An 18,556-nucleotide genomic window follows, 5' to 3' on the forward strand; every position below is an offset into this window, starting at 1 on the left:
ATATTGTCGACTGCTCACTAGTGTTACATATCTGACTTATTATGTAGAAATATGGGAAATAACTACAAAAGTACACTTCATTCATTAACTGTGTTACAAAAAAGATAAGTTATAATAATTAGAGATGTCCGATAATATGGGCCTGCCGATATTATCGGCCGATAAATGCTTTAAAATGTAATATCGGAAATGATCGGTTTCGTTTTTTTAATTATCGATTTTATTTCTTAAATGTATTTATTAAATCAACATAAAAAACACAAGATACACTTACAATTAGTGCACCAACCCAAAAAACCTCCCTCCCCCATTTACACTCATTCACACAAAAGGGTTGTTTCTTTCTGTTATTAATATTCTGATTCCTACATTCTATATCAATACAGTCTGCAAGGGATACAGTCCGTAAGCGCACATGATTGTGCGTGCTGCTGCTCCACTAATAGTACTAACCTTTAACACTTCATTTTACTCATTTTCATTCATTACTAGTTTCTATGTAACTGTTTTTATATTGTTTTACTTTCTTTTTTATTCAAGAATTTTTTTTAAATTTAAGCATTCGGATTTCTTTACGGTTTAAAAACAATTACTGTATTTTAAAATATTAATTTTCTTGTTTTGTATGTAATCTTTTTTTATGACATTGTTATTGAAGTAAAGAGAATTAAAAAAGAAGGTGGTAACACGGAGGGAGGGACGTTGTCCTCGCGCATGCGTGGACCGATTGGGTCTTGTGCGTCCGATCGGGTAGTGATAGTCCTGCAATGAATGAGCCAACATGTTAATGTTCATGCGCTTGTGCCGCAGTCTGTGGACGCCATGACAGATCAGCTCAGCCCTGACAAGAAGCTGCACCTCATCACCAGGAACCTGCAGGTGGGTTTGACGTTCACACTCGGACAGCTGGAGGAGCTGAGATGCATGTCTGCTTGATACAGGAGGTCCTGGGAGAAGAGAAGCTGAAGCAGGTCCTGCAGGAGAGGGAGCTGAAGGTCTACTGGGGAACTGCCACCACCGGCAAACCACATGTGGCTTATTTTGTTCCCATGTCCAAAATAGCAGACTTCCTCAAGGCTGGATGTGAGGTATGTGCTCCAGTAGGTCGTCACAATGTCAGCAGTCAATACCGCCATATCACTTTGCACTATCGATGATACTTCATCTATATCACCTTACAACTTTTAAATGATGTACAGCTTCCACGTGTGTTTTTATTATCCCACACTCACGCATTTTTCCTCCCAAGGCTGCTCACATCCCTGTATTTTATTGAAAAGTGTTTGAAAGTGTCAATTTTTTAAGACCAGCGTGCTACAAAATAATATAGATATCAGTATGATGTTATGATCCCCTGCCCGGATCATGTTGTGTTTGGTTTCCTGTTTTGTGCACCCCTGGGTTTGTTTTCTGTTTCCATGGGTGCTTATTGTCTTCACCCGTCTCTGATTGGTGTTCGGGACGCTCACCTGTTTCCCGAGCACTAATCAGAGCACTATTTAATCCTGCCTTTCCAGTCAGTCTGGCTTCCTAATTTGCTACAAGCAACAGTTAACGACGGTTTGATTCCTGTTTTTGTATTAGCTCCCACGCTAGCCCCCTTAGCTTTCGCCTTCCGTGCTATGAGCACGCTCTTGTTTGTTCCCGCCTGATTTATTGCTAAAATCAATCGTTTCCTACCTGCACGCTGTGTCCGAAGTCCGTCTGCATCTTGGTAAAAGGACCTTCGCATCACTATGCAACCCGGTCGTTACATTTGATCTGCCAAGAGCTAACTCTACATTCCAAAAAGAACAGCAATGTTCTAGAACAGGGGTTCTTAACCTTTTGGAGGTACCGAACCCCACCAGTTTCATATGCGCATTCACCGAACCCTTCTTTAGTGAAAAATTCAACAACAAAAAATTTCAAATTCAAGAAAAAGTCATATGTTTTTTTACTGGTGCACAAAATGAACTGTGCATGAACATCACCTTGTTCAAAGAACAAAACCAACACAGTGCATGAACTCACAACAAATTACACACTTTACCATGAATTGATTAACGTGGACCCCGACTTAAACAAGTTGAAAAACTTATTGGGGTGTTACCATTTAGTGGTCAATTGTACGGAATATGTACTGTACTGTGTAAACTGTACTGTTTCATATAATGTATTCTCTTCCTTTGCAATCTGCTAGTAAAGGTTTCAATCAATCAATCAATCATCAATCAATGTTTATTTATATAGCCCTAAATCACAAGTGTCTCAAAGGGCTGTACAAGCCACAACGACATCCTCGGTACAGAGCCCACATACGGGCAAGGAAAAACTCACCCCAGTGGGACGTCGGTGAATGACTATGAGAAACCTTGGAGAGGACCGCATATGTGGGTAACCCCCCCCCTCTAGGGGAGACCGAAAGCAACGGATGTCGAGTGGGTCTGACATAACATTGTGAAAGTCCAGTCCACAGTGGATCCAACACATCAGCGGGAGTCCAGTCCACAGCGGGGCCAACAGGAAACCATCCCGAGCGGAGACGGGTCAGCAGCGCAGAGATGTCCCCAACCGATGCACAGGCTAGTGGTCCACCCGGGGTCCCGGCTCTGGACAGCCAGCACTTCATCCATGGCCACCGGACCTATGCAACTCCCCCTCGCAAGGGACAGGGGAGAAGAGGAGAGAAGAAAAGAAACGGCAGATCAACTGGTCTAAAAAAGGGGGGGTCTATTTAAAGGCTAGATTATACAAATGAGTTTTAAGATGGGACTTAAATGCTTCTACTGAGGTAGCATCTCTAACTGTTACCGGGAGGGCATTCCAGAGTACTGGAGCCCGAATAGAAAACGCTCTATAGCCCGCAGACTTTTTTTTGGCTCTGGGAATCACTAATAAGCCGGAGTTCTTTGAACGCAGATTTCTTGTCGGGACATATGGTACAATACAATCGGCGAGATAGGCTGGAGCTAAACCGTGTAATATTTTATACGTAAGTAGTAAAACCTTAAAGTCGCATCTTAAGTGCACAGGAAGCCAGTGCAAGTGAGCCAGTATAGGCGTAATATGATCAAACTTTCTTGTTTTTGTCAAAAGCCTTGCAGCCGCATTTTGTACCAACTGTAATCTTTTAATGCTAGACATAGGGAGGCCCGAAAATAATACGTTACAGTAATCGAGACGAGACGTAACGAACGCATGAATAATGATCTCAGCGTCGCTAGTGGACAAGATGGAACGAATTTTAGCGATATTACGGAGATGAAAGAAGGCCGTTTTAGTAACACTCTTAATGTGTGACTCAAACGAGAGAGTTGGGTCGAAGATAATACCCAGATTCTTTACCGAGTCTCCTTGTTTAATTGTTTGGTTGTCAAATGTTAAGGTGGTATTATTAAATAGATGTTGGTGTCTAGCAGGACCGATAATCAGCATTTCCGTTTTCTTAGCGTTGAGTTGCAAAAAGTTAGCGGACATCCATTGTTTAATTTCATTAAGACACGCCTCCAGCTGACTACAGTCCGGCGTGTTGGTCAGCTTTAGGGGCATGTAGAGTTGAGTGTCATCAGCATAACAGTGGAAGCTAACACCGTACTTGCGTATGATGTCACCCAGCGGCAGCATGTAAATACTAAAGAGTGCAGGGCCAAGAACCGAACCCTGGGGAACTCCGCACGTTACCTTGACATAGTCCGAGGTCACATTGTTATGGGAGACGCACTGCATCCTGTCAGTAAGATAAGAGTTAAACCAAGACAAGGCTAAGTCTGACATACCAATACGTGTTTTGATACGCTCTAATAAAATATTATGATCGACGGTATCGAAAGCGGCGCTAAGATCAAGAAGCAGCAACATAGATGACGCATCAGAATCCATCGTTAGCAATAGATCATTAGTCATTTTTGCGAGGGCTGTCTCCGTAGAGTGATTTGCCCTGAAACCGGATTGAAAAGGTTCACAGAGATTGTTAGTCACTAAGTGTTCATTTAGCTGCTGTGCAACAGTTTTTTCGAGAATTTTGGAAATAAACGGAAGGTGGGAGACCGGTCGGTAGTTTACCATGAGGTCAGGATCGAGGTTAGGTCTTTTGAGCAGAGGATGAATAACCGCTTTTTTGAATGCTAGGGGAACAGTGCCGGAGGAAAGTGATAAGTTTATAATATTTAACACTGATGGACCTAATAATACAAACAGTTCCTTGATAAGTTTCCCAGGAAGTGGGTCAAGTAAACATGTTGTTTGTTTTATCCCACTTACACGCTGTAATAATTCCTCTAATGTTATTTCATCAAAAATAGAGAGACTATTTTGGAGGGCAGTGTCCGTCGTATATACAGTCGTATTTGTGTTAATAGAGCCCAGTTGTAGCTGGGATGCGTTGTCTTTAATCTCCTTTCTAATGAGTTCAATTTTCTTATTAAAGAAATTCATAAAATCATCTGCCGAGTGGGTGGAGCTACTGGGAGGAGTCCCTTGTTGGGTTAGCGATGCTACTGTACTAAACAGAAATTTAGGATCGTTTTTGTTGAGGCGGATGAGATTTGAGTAGTATTTAGTTTTAGCTAAGGTAAGCATGCGTTTATAAGTTATTAAACTATCACTCCATGCTTGATGGAAAACCTCAAGTTTAGTCGCGCGCCATTTGCGTTCCAGTTTTCTACATGATAATTTCTGAGCTCTAATTTCTTCTGTAAACCATGGGGTGCGCCTTTTAGGGGCCCTTTTTTGCTTTAGCGGTGCTATACTATCAATAATTTCGCGCAAGGCATCGTCAAAGTTGTTAGTGAGTTTATCAATAGAGCCGACATAATTTGGGAATGGTGCTATTACCGAAGGCAGTAGGTCAGCAAGAGTCATCGTTGTGGCAGCATTAATGTTGCGGCCGCTATAGCAGTTATTATTATTATTAGCTTGTTGACAAAGAGTCAAAACTTCAAATTTTATAAGGTAATGATCGGACATTACTTTAGTATATGGAAGTATCATAACTTTGGAGGTGGTGACACCCCTGACAAGCACTAGATCTATTGTATTACCGTTGCGATGCGTGGGTTCATGTATTATTTGTGGAAGACCACAGCTATCAATTATGGTTTGGAGCGCCACGCACTGAGGGTCCGATGGGGTATTCATATGGATATTAAAGTCCCCCATTATGATTATATTGTCGGCGTGCGTCACTAGATCAGCAACGAACTCTGAGAATTCACTGATAAAGTCCGAATAGGGCCCAGGGGGGCGGTAGATAACAGCCAGGTCGAGAGGTAGCGGTGTGACAGACCTCATAGTAAGCACCTCAAACGATTTATATTTATTATTTAGGTTAGGGGTAAGGTTGAAATTTTCATTGTATATTAGTGCGACACCCCCTCCCCTTTTAAGAGGGCGGGCAACATGCGCATTCGTATAGTTAGGAGGAGATGCCTCATTGAGCGCAAAAAATTCGTCCGGTTTGAGCCAGGTTTCGCTAAGACCAATGACGTTAAGATTGTTGTCTCTAATGACCTCATTAACCAATAACGCCTTGGGAGACAATGATCTTATGTTTAAAAAGCCCATATTATAGGTATTGGGCTGTTTTGACGAGTTTTTGTTAAGATTATCCGTAGTGGCAATATTAACAATGTTGCGTTTATTATGCGTAGTGCACTTTAAATAGTTTCGACCATATCTAGGAATTGATATGACGGGAATTTTCCGATTGTTTGCTTGGTGCTGCAATAGACTGGACATATCATAATTTGCCACCTCAGTAGAATGCATGTCCACCCCTGACACAGACACAACAGAAAAAACCTTATGTGAATTGTGTATTATTCTAAGAGAATTGCTATGCGTACATGGATTATCCAGCCTGGCGCTGGCTAGTTCTAGCTTAACTGACTCCTCACCCGGACTAACAGACATTGTAATTGCCTGTGACCGGGCTTGCTCTAGTGTAGTCAGTCAAGTGAGACTTAAATAGTAGTCTATGTTTCTAGACAGGATGATGGCGCCTTCCTGGTTAGGGTGAAGGCCGTCTCTCATCAGCAAGCCTGGTTTGCCCCAGAAAGAGGGCCAGTTATCAATAAACGTTAGTCCCTTCTGCCTACAGTAGCTAGCCAACCACTTGTTAAGCGAGACTAATCTGCTATATCTCTCATCATTGCCTCTCGCAGGCAGGGGGCCAGAGACAATTACTCGATGCCTGGACATCTTTCTGGCGAGATCACAAGTCCTGGCTATGTTTCTCTTTGTAATCTCTGACTGTCTCATTCTAGTGTCATTGGAGCCAACGTGTACAACTATATTCGCATAATTAGTGGTGCGATTAGCCTGTCGTACGTGTTTACTAGGCCTGTTGCGAGTTAGCTCCCTAAGATTAGCTTCAATGTCAGGTGCTCTGGCCCCGGGGATACACTTTATTGTGGCTGGTTTGCTAAGCTTTATGTTTCGGGTGATGGAGTCCCCTATAACTAAGGTGTGGTGCCCGGTAGACTGGGGTGTAGGACTAGCTAAAGAGCTAAATCTATTATGCGTCTCAACCGGTACACCGTAGCTTGTAGGCCGCTTAGGACTGCTACAAGCTGGGCTAGTTAGCTCGCTACAGCTAACGCTAGCAGATGTGTCCGCAACATCTAAAGTTACGACATTACTCTGCTCTAACTGGCGGACACGGCCCTCTAGCAGAGCCAACCTCTCCGTGAGTATGGTGCAAGACGCGCAGGAAGCCATTACTCACAGTGTTTTCTGTCACCGAGTGAAGTTCCTGCTGTCCTCAGGGAAGTGGTCGCGGTCTGTAGGAGTAGCTTCTTACTGACCGGCGCTGCCTTTCTCCGCGCTAGCTTAGCAGCTAGCTAGAGATAGAGCGCTACTTAGCTTTTTCGCAACAGCGAACCAATCAATCAAACAACCTGCAAATCAGATGGAAAATTAGAGGGAACATTGTTTGGGGGTATCCATTATACGCTGATAGGGAGAAGTTTTTATTTACATGATAAGTTGGATGTGTCTTTACCTCAGTGGCGGAGGCTCCGCCGAACCCCTGAGGCCGACTCCCCGAACCCCTAGGGTTCGATCAAACCCAGGTTAAGAACCACTGTTCTAGAACCTCCCAGTATATCAAAACAAACAGTTCTGTGCTTATTAATTTAATGAAAAATAACTAATATTTGACATTGTGAAAAGAAAACCGAGGCGTGGAGCCTTCCAGTATATAAAACATTATTTCACTATGGTGGTAGTGTGATGTCATGTCATCTGTAATAAAATAGGCTTATACAAATAATAAAGATATGTTTTTATCTGTCGCATTTCAGCCTTTTTTATTATTACATTGTCTTTTTGCTCTACTTTGAAATGTTTTTGTATATTGAAATTCCTGCAATGTGCCATCAAAAAGGGGTGTGTTCAGTACATGTCCCTCATGTCAAACTTAGTCTTCCTGGTGAAAAAAGTAAAGTGTTGCCAAAGGACTCAATAATGTGTTTTTTGGAAGTGATAAAAGTTGGCTTGCATGCCTCTGGGGCTTTTCTGCACACTCCCTGGCATCATCTTTTGTAACTCTTCTGGCTAAATCAAAGTACAAAGTGGATCTATTTTTATTCTGTGGCAAAGCAGGTGCGTATGAGGTGTGTTGTGCCACACCTACACTTATGCCACGCTCACACACTGTCATTAGCATTTCTTTTATAAGCGAGAGAGACTTCCTGGAAGAAATAAATATGTGGAAACACTGCATATTTTTGGGCTAGTTCTTGCATGTCAGTATCAAAAGTATCATTACTTTTGACCTACCTCGTGTTGGGCCTCTTGCCAAAGCTCCTGTTAAGTGTTGTATGTGTGTGTTTCTTTCTTCAGGTTACTATTCTGTTTGCAGACCTGCACGCCTTCCTGGACAACATGAAAGCACCCTGGGAGCTGCTGGAGCTCCGAGTGAAGTATTATGAAGAAGTGATTAAGGCCATGTTGGAGAGCATCGGCGTGCCCTTGGAGAAACTCAAGTTTGTTAAAGGAACCGACTTCCAGCTCAGCAGGTTAGTAGGACATCTTGACATGACGCTGTGCTGTGTAACACTCATGTTTTTGTTAGAGAGTACACTCTGGATGTGTACCGCCTGTCCTCCATGGTGACCGAGCATGATGCCAAGAAGGCTGGAGCTGAGGTGGTCAAACAGGTGGAGCATCCTCTGCTGAGTGGCCTGCTGTATCCAGGACTACAGGTAATATCATCCTTCAAGAGTGACAGCCAAACCTGTATTTTTAGTTGCATTGTGTCCTGAAATAACCTCTTCACTTCTGATATGACGGCGATACTTGAGCCTTGAGTGTTGGCCAATATTGATCCGATACGATATCAGGGTGAGTCATCATACAGTACATACTTGTGTTATTTAAAGTTGGATCAAGTGAAATGGTAGGTGTAAAAAACACTAACCTATTCATTATTAACTGTCTGGAATGGACGTACAGTATGCTGTATGTAAGTTGTTATTGTAGTGGAGGGCTAATTCTTTTTGGCGACATCTAGTGGCCACAATAATTCATGAATTTAAGCTCATGATGCAGTACGTTGACTGATGCGGACACGTTTGTTGCTGGATATTTTCTAATACGCCTTGGAGACTTTGTATGTGTAAGTAATATGCAACTAAATGTATGTAATACTTGTTTATATTGACACATGAAATATTTTTCAATGATTATTACGTATGTCTAGCTTGTGTGCTATTGTGTGCTTAGCTGTTGTGTAGCTGCTTGCTCCTAGTAGCCTATATCCTAGCATGTTTACCTTTTGTAAATTACTTTAGTCTAATACAAGAAATTGTGTGCTTATTGGAGGACATTTAGATGTTTACTGTCTGTCCAGCTTTGCACAAGTAAACACACTGCAGAACTTCTTGTATCGCACATGATATCACACACAAGTAAACACTCTGCAGGACTTCTTGTATCGCACATGATATCACACACAAGTAAACACACTGCAGGACTGCTTGTATCGCACATGATATCACACACAAGTAAACACACTGCAGGACTGCTTGTATCGCACATGATATCACACACAAGTAAACACACTGCAGGACTGCTTGTATCGCACATGATATCACACACAAGTAAACACTCTGCAGGACTTCTTGTATCGCACATGATATCACACACAAGTAAACACACTGCAGGACTGCTTGTATCGCACATGATATCACACACAAGTAAACACACTGCAGGACTGCTTGTATCGCACATGATATCACACACAAGTAAACACACTGCAGGACTGCTTGTATCGTACATGATATCACACACAAGTAAACACACTGCAGGACTGCTTGTATCGCACATGATATCACACACAAGTAAACACACTGCAGGACTGCTTGTATCGCACATGATATCACACACAAGTAAACACACTGCAGGACTGCTTGTATCGCACATGATATCACACACAAGTAAACACACTGCAGGACTTCTTGTATCGCACATGATATCACGCAGAAGTAAACACACTGCAGGACTTCTTGTATCGCACATGATATCACACACAAGTAAACACACTGCAGGACTTCTTGTTTCGCACATGATATCACACACAAGTAAACACACTGCAGGACTGCGTGTATCACACATGATATCACACACAAGTAAACACACTGCAGGACTGCGTGTATCACACATGATATCACACACAAGTAAACACACTGCAGGACTGCTTGTATCGCACATGATATCACACACAAGTAAACACACTGCAGGACTGCTTGTATCGCACATGATATCACACACAAGTAAACACTGCAGGACTTCTTGTATCGCACGTGATATCACACACAAATAAACATGCTGCAGGACTTCTTGTATCGCACATGATATCACACACAAGTAAACACACTGCAGGACTTGTATCACACATGATATCACACACAAGTAAACACACTGCAGGACATCTTGTATCGCACATGATATCACGCACAAGTAAACACACTGCAGGACTTCTTGTATCGCATATTATATCACACACAAGTAAACACACTGCAGGACTTGTATCGCACATGATATCACACACAAGTAAACACTCTGCTGGACTTCTTGTATCGCACGTGATGTCACACACAAGTAAACACACTGCTGGACTTCTTGTATCACACATGATATCACACACAAGAAAACACACTGCAGGACTTCTTGTATCGCACATGATATCACGCACAAATAAACATGCTGCAGGACTTCTTGTATCGCACATGATATCACACACAAGTAAACACACTGCAGGACTTGTATCGCACATGATATCACACACAAGTAAACTGCTGGACTTCTTGTATCACACATGATATCACACACAAGTAAATGCTGCTGGACTTCTTGTATCGCACATGATATCACACACAAGTAAACACTGCAGGACTTCTTGTATCGCACGTGATGTCAACACAAGTAAACACTGCTGGACTTCTTGTATCGCACATGATATCACACACAAGTAAACACACTGCAGGACTTCTTGTATCGCACATGATATCACGCACAAGTAAACACTGCAGGCCTTCTTGTAGTGCACATGATATCACACACAAGTAAACACACTGCAGGACTTGTATCGCACATGATATCACACACAAGTAAACACACTGCTGGACTTCTTGTATCGCACATGATATCACACACAAGTAAACACACTGCAGGACTTCTTGTATCGCACATGATATCACACACAAGTAAACACACTGCAGGACTTCTTGTATCGCACATGATATCACACACAAGTAAACACACTGCTGGACTTCTTGTATCGCACATGATATCACGCACAAGTAAACACACTGCTGTACTTCTTGTATCGCATGTGATGTCACACACAAGTAAACACTGCTGGACTTCTTGTATCGCACATGATATCACACACAAGTAAACACACTGCAGGACTTCTTGTATCGCACATGATATCACGCACAAGTAAACACACTGCAGGACTTCTTGTATCGCACATGATACCACACACAAGTAAACACACTGCAGGACTTGTATTGCACATGATGTCACAAACAAGTAAACACTCTGCTGGTCTTCTTGTATCGCACGTGATGTCACACACAAGTAAACAAACTGCAGGACTTCTTGTATCGCACATGATATCACGCACAAGTAAACACACTGCAGGACTTCTTGTATCGCACATGATATCACGCACAAGTAAACACACTGCAGGACTTCTTGTATCGCACATGATATCACGCACAAGTAAACACACTGCAGGACTTCTTGTATCGCACATGATATCACGCACAAGTAAACACACTGCAGGACTTCTTGTATCGCACATTATATCACACACAAGTAAACACACTGCAGGACTTGTATCGCACATGATATCACACACAAGTAAACACACTGCTGGACTTCTTGTATCGCACATGATATCACACACAAGTAAACACTCTGCTGGACTTCTTGTATCGCACGTGATGTCACACACAAGTAAACACACTGCTGGACTTCTTGTATCACACATGATATCACACACAAGAAAACACACTGCAGGACTTCTTGTATCGCACATGATATCACGCACAAATAAACATGCTGCAGGACTTCTTGTATCGCACATGATATCACACACAAGTAAACACACTGCAGGACTTGTATCGCACATGATATCACACACAAGTAAACACTGCTGGACTTCTTGTATCACACATGATATCACACGCAAGTAAATGCTGCTGGACTTCTTGTATCGCACATGATATCACACACAAGTAAACACTGCAGGACTTCTTGTATCGCACGTGATGTCACACACAAGTAAACACTGCTGGACTTCTTGTATCGCACATGATATCACACACAAGTAAACACACTGCAGGACTTCTTGTATCGCACATGATATCACGCACAAGTAAACACTGCAGGCCTTCTTGTAGCGCACATGATATCACACACAAGTAAACACACTGCAGGACTTGTATCGCACATGATATCACACACAAGTAAACACACTGCTGGACTTCTTGTATCGCACATGATATCACACACAAGTAAACACACTGCAGGACTTCTTGTATCGCACATGATATCACACACAAGTAAACACACTGCAGGACTTCTTGTATCGCACATGATATCACACACAAGTAAACACACTGCTGGACTTCTTGTATCGCACATGATATCACGCACAAGTAAACACACTGCTGGACTTCTTGTATCGCACGTGATATCACGCACAAGTAAACACTGCTGGACTTCTTGTATCGCACATGATATCACACACAAGTAAACACACTGCAGGACTTGTATCGCACATGATATCACGCACAAGTAAACACACTGCAGGACTTCTTGTATCGCACATGATACCACACACAAGTAAACACACTGCAGGACTTGTATTGCACATGATGTCACAAACAAGTAAACACTCTGCTGGTCTTCTTGTATCGCACGTGATGTCACACACAAGTAAACAAACTGCAGGACTTCTTGTATCGCACATGATATCACGCACAAGTAAACACACTGCAGGACTTCTTGTATCGCACATTATATCACACACAAGTAAACACACTGCAGGACTTGTATCGCACATGATATCACACACAAGTAAACACTCTGCTGGACTTCTTGTATCGCACGTGATGTCACACACAAGTAAACACACTGCTGGACTTCTTGTATCACACATGATATCACACACAAGAAAACACACTGCAGGACTTCTTGTATCGCACATGATATCACGCACAAATAAACATGCTGCAGGACTTCTTGTATCGCACATGATATCACACACAAGTAAACACACTGCAGGACTTGTATCGCACATGATATCACAAACAAGTAAACACTGCAGGACTTCTTGTATCGCACGTGATATCACACACAAATAAACATGCTGCAGGACTTCTTGTATCGCACATGATATCACACACAAGTAAACACACTGCAGGACTTGTATCACACATGATATCACACACAAGTAAACACACTGCAGGACTTCTTGTATCGCACATGATATCACGCACAAGTAAACACACTGCAGGACTTCTTGTATCGCACATTATATCACACACAAGTAAACACACTGCAGGACTTGTATCGCACATGATATCACACACAAGTAAACACTCTGCTGGACTTCTTGTATCGCACGTGATGTCACACACAAGTAAACACACTGCTGGACTTCTTGTATCACACATGATATCACACACAAGAAAACACACTGCAGGACTTCTTGTATCGCACATGATATCACGCACAAATAAACATGCTGCAGGACTTCTTGTATCGCACATGATATCACACACAAGTAAACACACTGCAGGACTTGTATCGCACATGATATCACACACAAGTAAACACTGCTGGACTTCTTGTATCACACATGATATCACACACAAGTAAATGCTGCTGGACTTCTTGTATCGCACATGATATCACACACAAGTAAACACTGCAGGACTTCTTGTATCGCACGTGATGTCAACACAAGTAAACACTGCTGGACTTCTTGTATCGCACATGATATCACACACAAGTAAACACACTGCAGGACTTCTTGTATCGCACATGATATCACGCACAAGTAAACACTGCAGGCCTTCTTGTAGTGCACATGATATCACACACAAGTAAACACACTGCAGGACTTGTATCGCACATGATATCACACACAAGTAAACACACTGCTGGACTTCTTGTATCGCACATGATATCACACACAAGTAAACACACTGCAGGACTTCTTGTATCGCACATGATATCACACACAAGTAAACACACTGCAGGACTTCTTGTATCGCACATGATATCACACACAAGTAAACACACTGCTGGACTTCTTGTATCGCACATGATATCACGCACAAGTAAACACACTGCTGTACTTCTTGTATCGCATGTGATGTCACACACAAGTAAACACTGCTGGACTTCTTGTATCGCACATGATATCACACACAAGTAAACACACTGCAGGACTTCTTGTATCGCACATGATATCACGCACAAGTAAACACACTGCAGGACTTCTTGTATCGCACATGATACCACACACAAGTAAACACACTGCAGGACTTGTATTGCACATGATGTCACAAACAAGTAAACACTCTGCTGGTCTTCTTGTATCGCACGTGATGTCACACACAAGTAAACAAACTGCAGGACTTCTTGTATCGCACATGATATCACGCACAAGTAAACACACTGCAGGACTTCTTGTATCGCACATGATATCACGCACAAGTAAACACACTGCAGGACTTCTTGTATCGCACATGATATCACGCACAAGTAAACACACTGCAGGACTTCTTGTATCGCACATGATATCACGCACAAGTAAACACACTGCAGGACTTCTTGTATCGCACATTATATCACACACAAGTAAACACACTGCAGGACTTGTATCGCACATGATATCACACACAAGTAAACACACTGCTGGACTTCTTGTATCGCACATGATATCACACACAAGTAAACACTCTGCTGGACTTCTTGTATCGCACGTGATGTCACACACAAGTAAACACACTGCTGGACTTCTTGTATCACACATGATATCACACACAAGAAAACACACTGCAGGACTTCTTGTATCGCACATGATATCACGCACAAATAAACATGCTGCAGGACTTCTTGTATCGCACATGATATCACACACAAGTAAACACACTGCAGGACTTGTATCGCACATGATATCACACACAAGTAAACACTGCTGGACTTCTTGTATCACACATGATATCACACGCAAGTAAATGCTGCTGGACTTCTTGTATCGCACGTGATGTCACACACAAGTAAACACACTGCTGGACTTCTTGTATCACACATGATATCACACACAAGAAAACACACTGCAGGACTTCTTGTATCGCACATGATATCACACACAAGTAAACACACTGCTGGACTTCTTGTATCGCACATGATATCACGCACAAGTAAACACACTGCTGGACTTCTTGTATCGCACGTGATATCACGCACAAGTAAACACTGCTGGACTTCTTGTATCGCACATGATATCACACACAAGTAAACACACTGCAGGACTTGTATCGCACATGATATCACGCACAAGTAAACACACTGCAGGACTTCTTGTATCGCACATGATATCACGCACAAGTAAACACACTGCAGGACTTCTTGTATCGCACGTTGTACATGTATGTCAATATACTTGTTTTATTGCTGATATTGGACCAATGTGGATCTTGGATGGGAACAGCGTGAGCAAATCCACTAGTATATAAGAGCCATGCACTGTTTGTCCTCCTCAGGCTCTGGATGAGGAGTACCTGAAGGTGGATGCTCAGTTTGGAGGAGTGGACCAGAGGAAGATCTTCACCCTTGCAGAGAAGGTATACTATTTCCTCCCCATCATCTCTTTAGGGCCATTAAAAAGGGGATGTTGGCATATTTGCAAATGAATATTCCCATACTTTGCAATGCAAATGTTGAGAGGTATGAGTCATGGGTCCTCACTTAAATGTTCCTTCTCTGGCCTGTGCTTTTAGGCAGGTTTGGAGGAGTAAGTGCGTCCTCTGCTGGTTGCTACAAAGATGTGTACACATTGATATTGATGCTGTAGCAGGTGCCAAGGATAGTTAAACGACTGATGATGTCCCGAGTCGTGTATAAAGAGGTTTCATTCCATCACCTCAATGATTGGTCAAAAGGCACTCACATGGCCACAGGGCGCCATGTTTGCTACCAACTTTGAGCTGATGCTATGTGTTTGCGGCGCTTCCTAGTTAGTTTTTTAACGTGTAAAAATGCCTTGGGGCTTCTCCACTCGCGTGAATTGTGGAACGTTTTTACATGGCTTTCCCAACAACCCGGAAAGAAGACAAGTATGAGAAGTGAAGGTTCGCCATCAACACTGAGAGCCATCCATTAAAGTGTCTTGTGCCAAGTAAACACACCACACAACGTCTGCCTTTTTGTTCAGGACAGAACACAAAGAAGATAATACAATTAATAACAGAAGAAATGACCAAATTAAAAAGATAGTTTGACAAAAACAGACTGGCTTTGAATCTCAGTGAAAGTAAAATAATGCTATTCAGTAACAGTAGAGAGAGACAAATACAAATAGACCAAGTAGACATTGAATGAGTAAATTAAACCACATTTTGGGTGTAATAATAGAAGATAACATGAACTGCAAATCACATAAATATATACAACATAAACTGGCAAGAAATAAGTCAATAATGAATAAAGCAAAATCTGTTCTGGACCAAGAATCACTTCATACTGCTGGCCAGTGTTACATATCTGAGCTGTTGTGCAGAAATACGGCCGCAAAATGATACTTTCCCAAAATTAAAGCATGTTTTATTGTAAGTTTATGAGCTGGAGTATGCTTACAACTATATGTAGACATATTATTTTGGTTTATTTCATCAGAAAAACTGACGCCACAGCCGCACACGTCAATGCTAGCAAACATGGCGGCGCCTCTCGTTTAGTTGGCCATACTCTCTTTGTACACCACTCTGACCATGTCAGGGTTTTTGTGGACCCCCTAGTGACCAAGTATAGGAAGAAATGCCTCTATAGATATTATCCATCCATCCAGTTTCTACCGCTTGTCCCTTTCAGGGTGGCGGGGGGTGCTGGAGCCTATCTCAGCTGCAAATGAATATTAATTATTCAATCCCCCCAAAATATGTGCAGTGGTTCATGTTTTTTTCTTTTTATTGGTCTACAGTACCTCCCCTCTCTGGGTTATGCCAAGCGCGTCCATCTGATGAACCCCATGGTACCTGGACTGACGGGTGCCAAGATGAGCTCCTCAGAAGAAGTAGGTTTTTTTAGTCTCTCCAGGATTTCTCCGTAGCACCAATTCAAACTATCCACGCAGATTGTGCGCCGCCTCGCAACTTTGTCCAATGCCCACAACTTCCCAGCTCCTTTTGGCCAATCAGCATCATTTTTTTACCAATTAAATTGGTTTAATCAACTGTCTAATTAAAACTTACGTTTGTCTCTTGTGTAGACGGATCAGGAACAACAACATGTAGTAATATATCAACTCTTTATTGATCAAACCACACAAATGCCTACTTCGTGTTCTTGTCTATGGCACTAAGCCTTTTGGGAGGCAGCATTTACATGTTAGAAATGTTGAAGTGTGATGATCATCCCTCATGGTCTCTCTAGAAAAAGTAGCACTATAGATGGCTCTCAACACTTCACAAATGCTCTTAGCGTGCGAGGCCAAATGTGTTGGAACATAAATGAATGTTTAAGAAGGACACACACTTTTCAAGTGTAAACATACATGAAGAATGTACGCAACTTGTCAACGACAGTGTGGACAATAAGGAAGCTTTTAGTGGTATTTCTTTTTGTAAATATAATTATTACTATTATTACTCATTGTAAATTAACTACAGTCATTTGACAATAAGCTCTGATTATGTGCTTTTACTGCCATCAAGTGTCTACTTTTATGAAGCAAGTAAAGCATCAATACAGAATTTGTTTGACAATATTTGTTACAAGAAACACTTAAAACATTGATAACAAATTCATAAAATCAAAAGTTGATTTATTGTTATTGAAAAAAAATGAGCCTCAAAACATTGCAACTTCTGCTGCAACTTTCTGAAAAAGCTTCTGCAAATTCAGGCATTCTAGGACAAAACAATCTCAAAAAAGCCCGAGAAATCTTTCGTGTGGACTTTCTTTATTATAAATATTTTGTGTGTGTGTGTGTGCACATTTTTATGTGTCATTTTGTGTTGAAAGGATTCAAAGATCGACCTACTGGACTCCAAGGAAGACTTGAAGAAGAAGCTGAAAGGAGCTTTCTGTGAGCCAGGAAACATCCAGAACAACGGCCTCCTCTCCTTTGTTAAATTTGTGCTCTTCCCTCTTCGTGGAGGTACAAAACACTGGTGTTTGTGTGTTCATCCCCTCATTGGAGAACAGAAGGTAATGTAGGTACGTGTGTTCAGAATTCTCCATCAAACGGGACGCCAAGTGGGGTGGAGTAAAAGTCTACACTGCCTTTGAAGAGGTGGAGAAGGACTTTGCCATGGAGGTACCATCTTGTCGTGCACAATCTCCTGAACAGGTCTCAAGTGTTGCTTCTGGATCTCTCGCTAGCGGATTCACCCTGGAGACTTGAAGGTCTCTGTGGAGGAGGCCCTCAACGTGCTGCTGGAGCCAATCAGGAAGAAGTTTGAGTCTGTCGAACTCCGCAAACTTACCGACAGCGCCTACCCGAACACTTTGAAGACCAGTCAGTATTCTAACTGGTACAACAAAAGAATGGTTGGATGTTAGCTAGCTTGACATGAACCCTTTGTGGACACAGAAGGAGCAGGAAAGGTGGCCATGCCAGGAGGAGGAGATGAAGATGAGCTGGTGCCGTCCAAACTGGATATCCGGGTGGGAAAGATCATCAGTGTGGAGAAGGTAAGGCACCTTTGAGTCCTTAGGAAAGTGTCTTGCAAATAAAATGTTGAATTATTATTTATTTCTCAGTTTAGCTGAAAGACGACTTTCTTAAAGGGGAACTGCCCTTTTAAAAAATGTTGCCTATCGTTCA

General features: G+C 42.2%; 1 protein-coding gene across 2 annotated transcripts in view; it reads left to right on the top strand.

Annotated features, from left to right (window-relative positions):
• yars1 (tyrosyl-tRNA synthetase 1) overlaps positions 1–18,556 on the top strand; it is a 28,275-nt gene that overhangs the window by 6,129 nt on the left and 3,590 nt on the right. For both annotated transcript variants that reach the window (XM_062029334.1, XM_062029333.1), the window contains 10 exons: positions 811–879; positions 942–1,088; positions 7,825–8,000; positions 8,057–8,186; positions 15,273–15,353; positions 16,709–16,801; positions 17,752–17,887; positions 17,961–18,046; positions 18,112–18,247; positions 18,323–18,423. In XM_062029334.1, the coding sequence (XP_061885318.1) occupies positions 811–879; positions 942–1,088; positions 7,825–8,000; positions 8,057–8,186; positions 15,273–15,353; positions 16,709–16,801; positions 17,752–17,887; positions 17,961–18,046; positions 18,112–18,247; positions 18,323–18,423 (1,155 nt within the window). The remainder of the gene's footprint in view (positions 1–810; positions 880–941; positions 1,089–7,824; positions 8,001–8,056; positions 8,187–15,272; positions 15,354–16,708; positions 16,802–17,751; positions 17,888–17,960; positions 18,047–18,111; positions 18,248–18,322; positions 18,424–18,556) is intronic.

Source organism: Entelurus aequoreus, linkage group LG20 (genome assembly GCF_033978785.1).
Source record: "Entelurus aequoreus isolate RoL-2023_Sb linkage group LG20, RoL_Eaeq_v1.1, whole genome shotgun sequence".
Lineage (NCBI taxonomy): Eukaryota > Metazoa > Chordata > Actinopteri > Syngnathiformes > Syngnathidae > Entelurus > Entelurus aequoreus.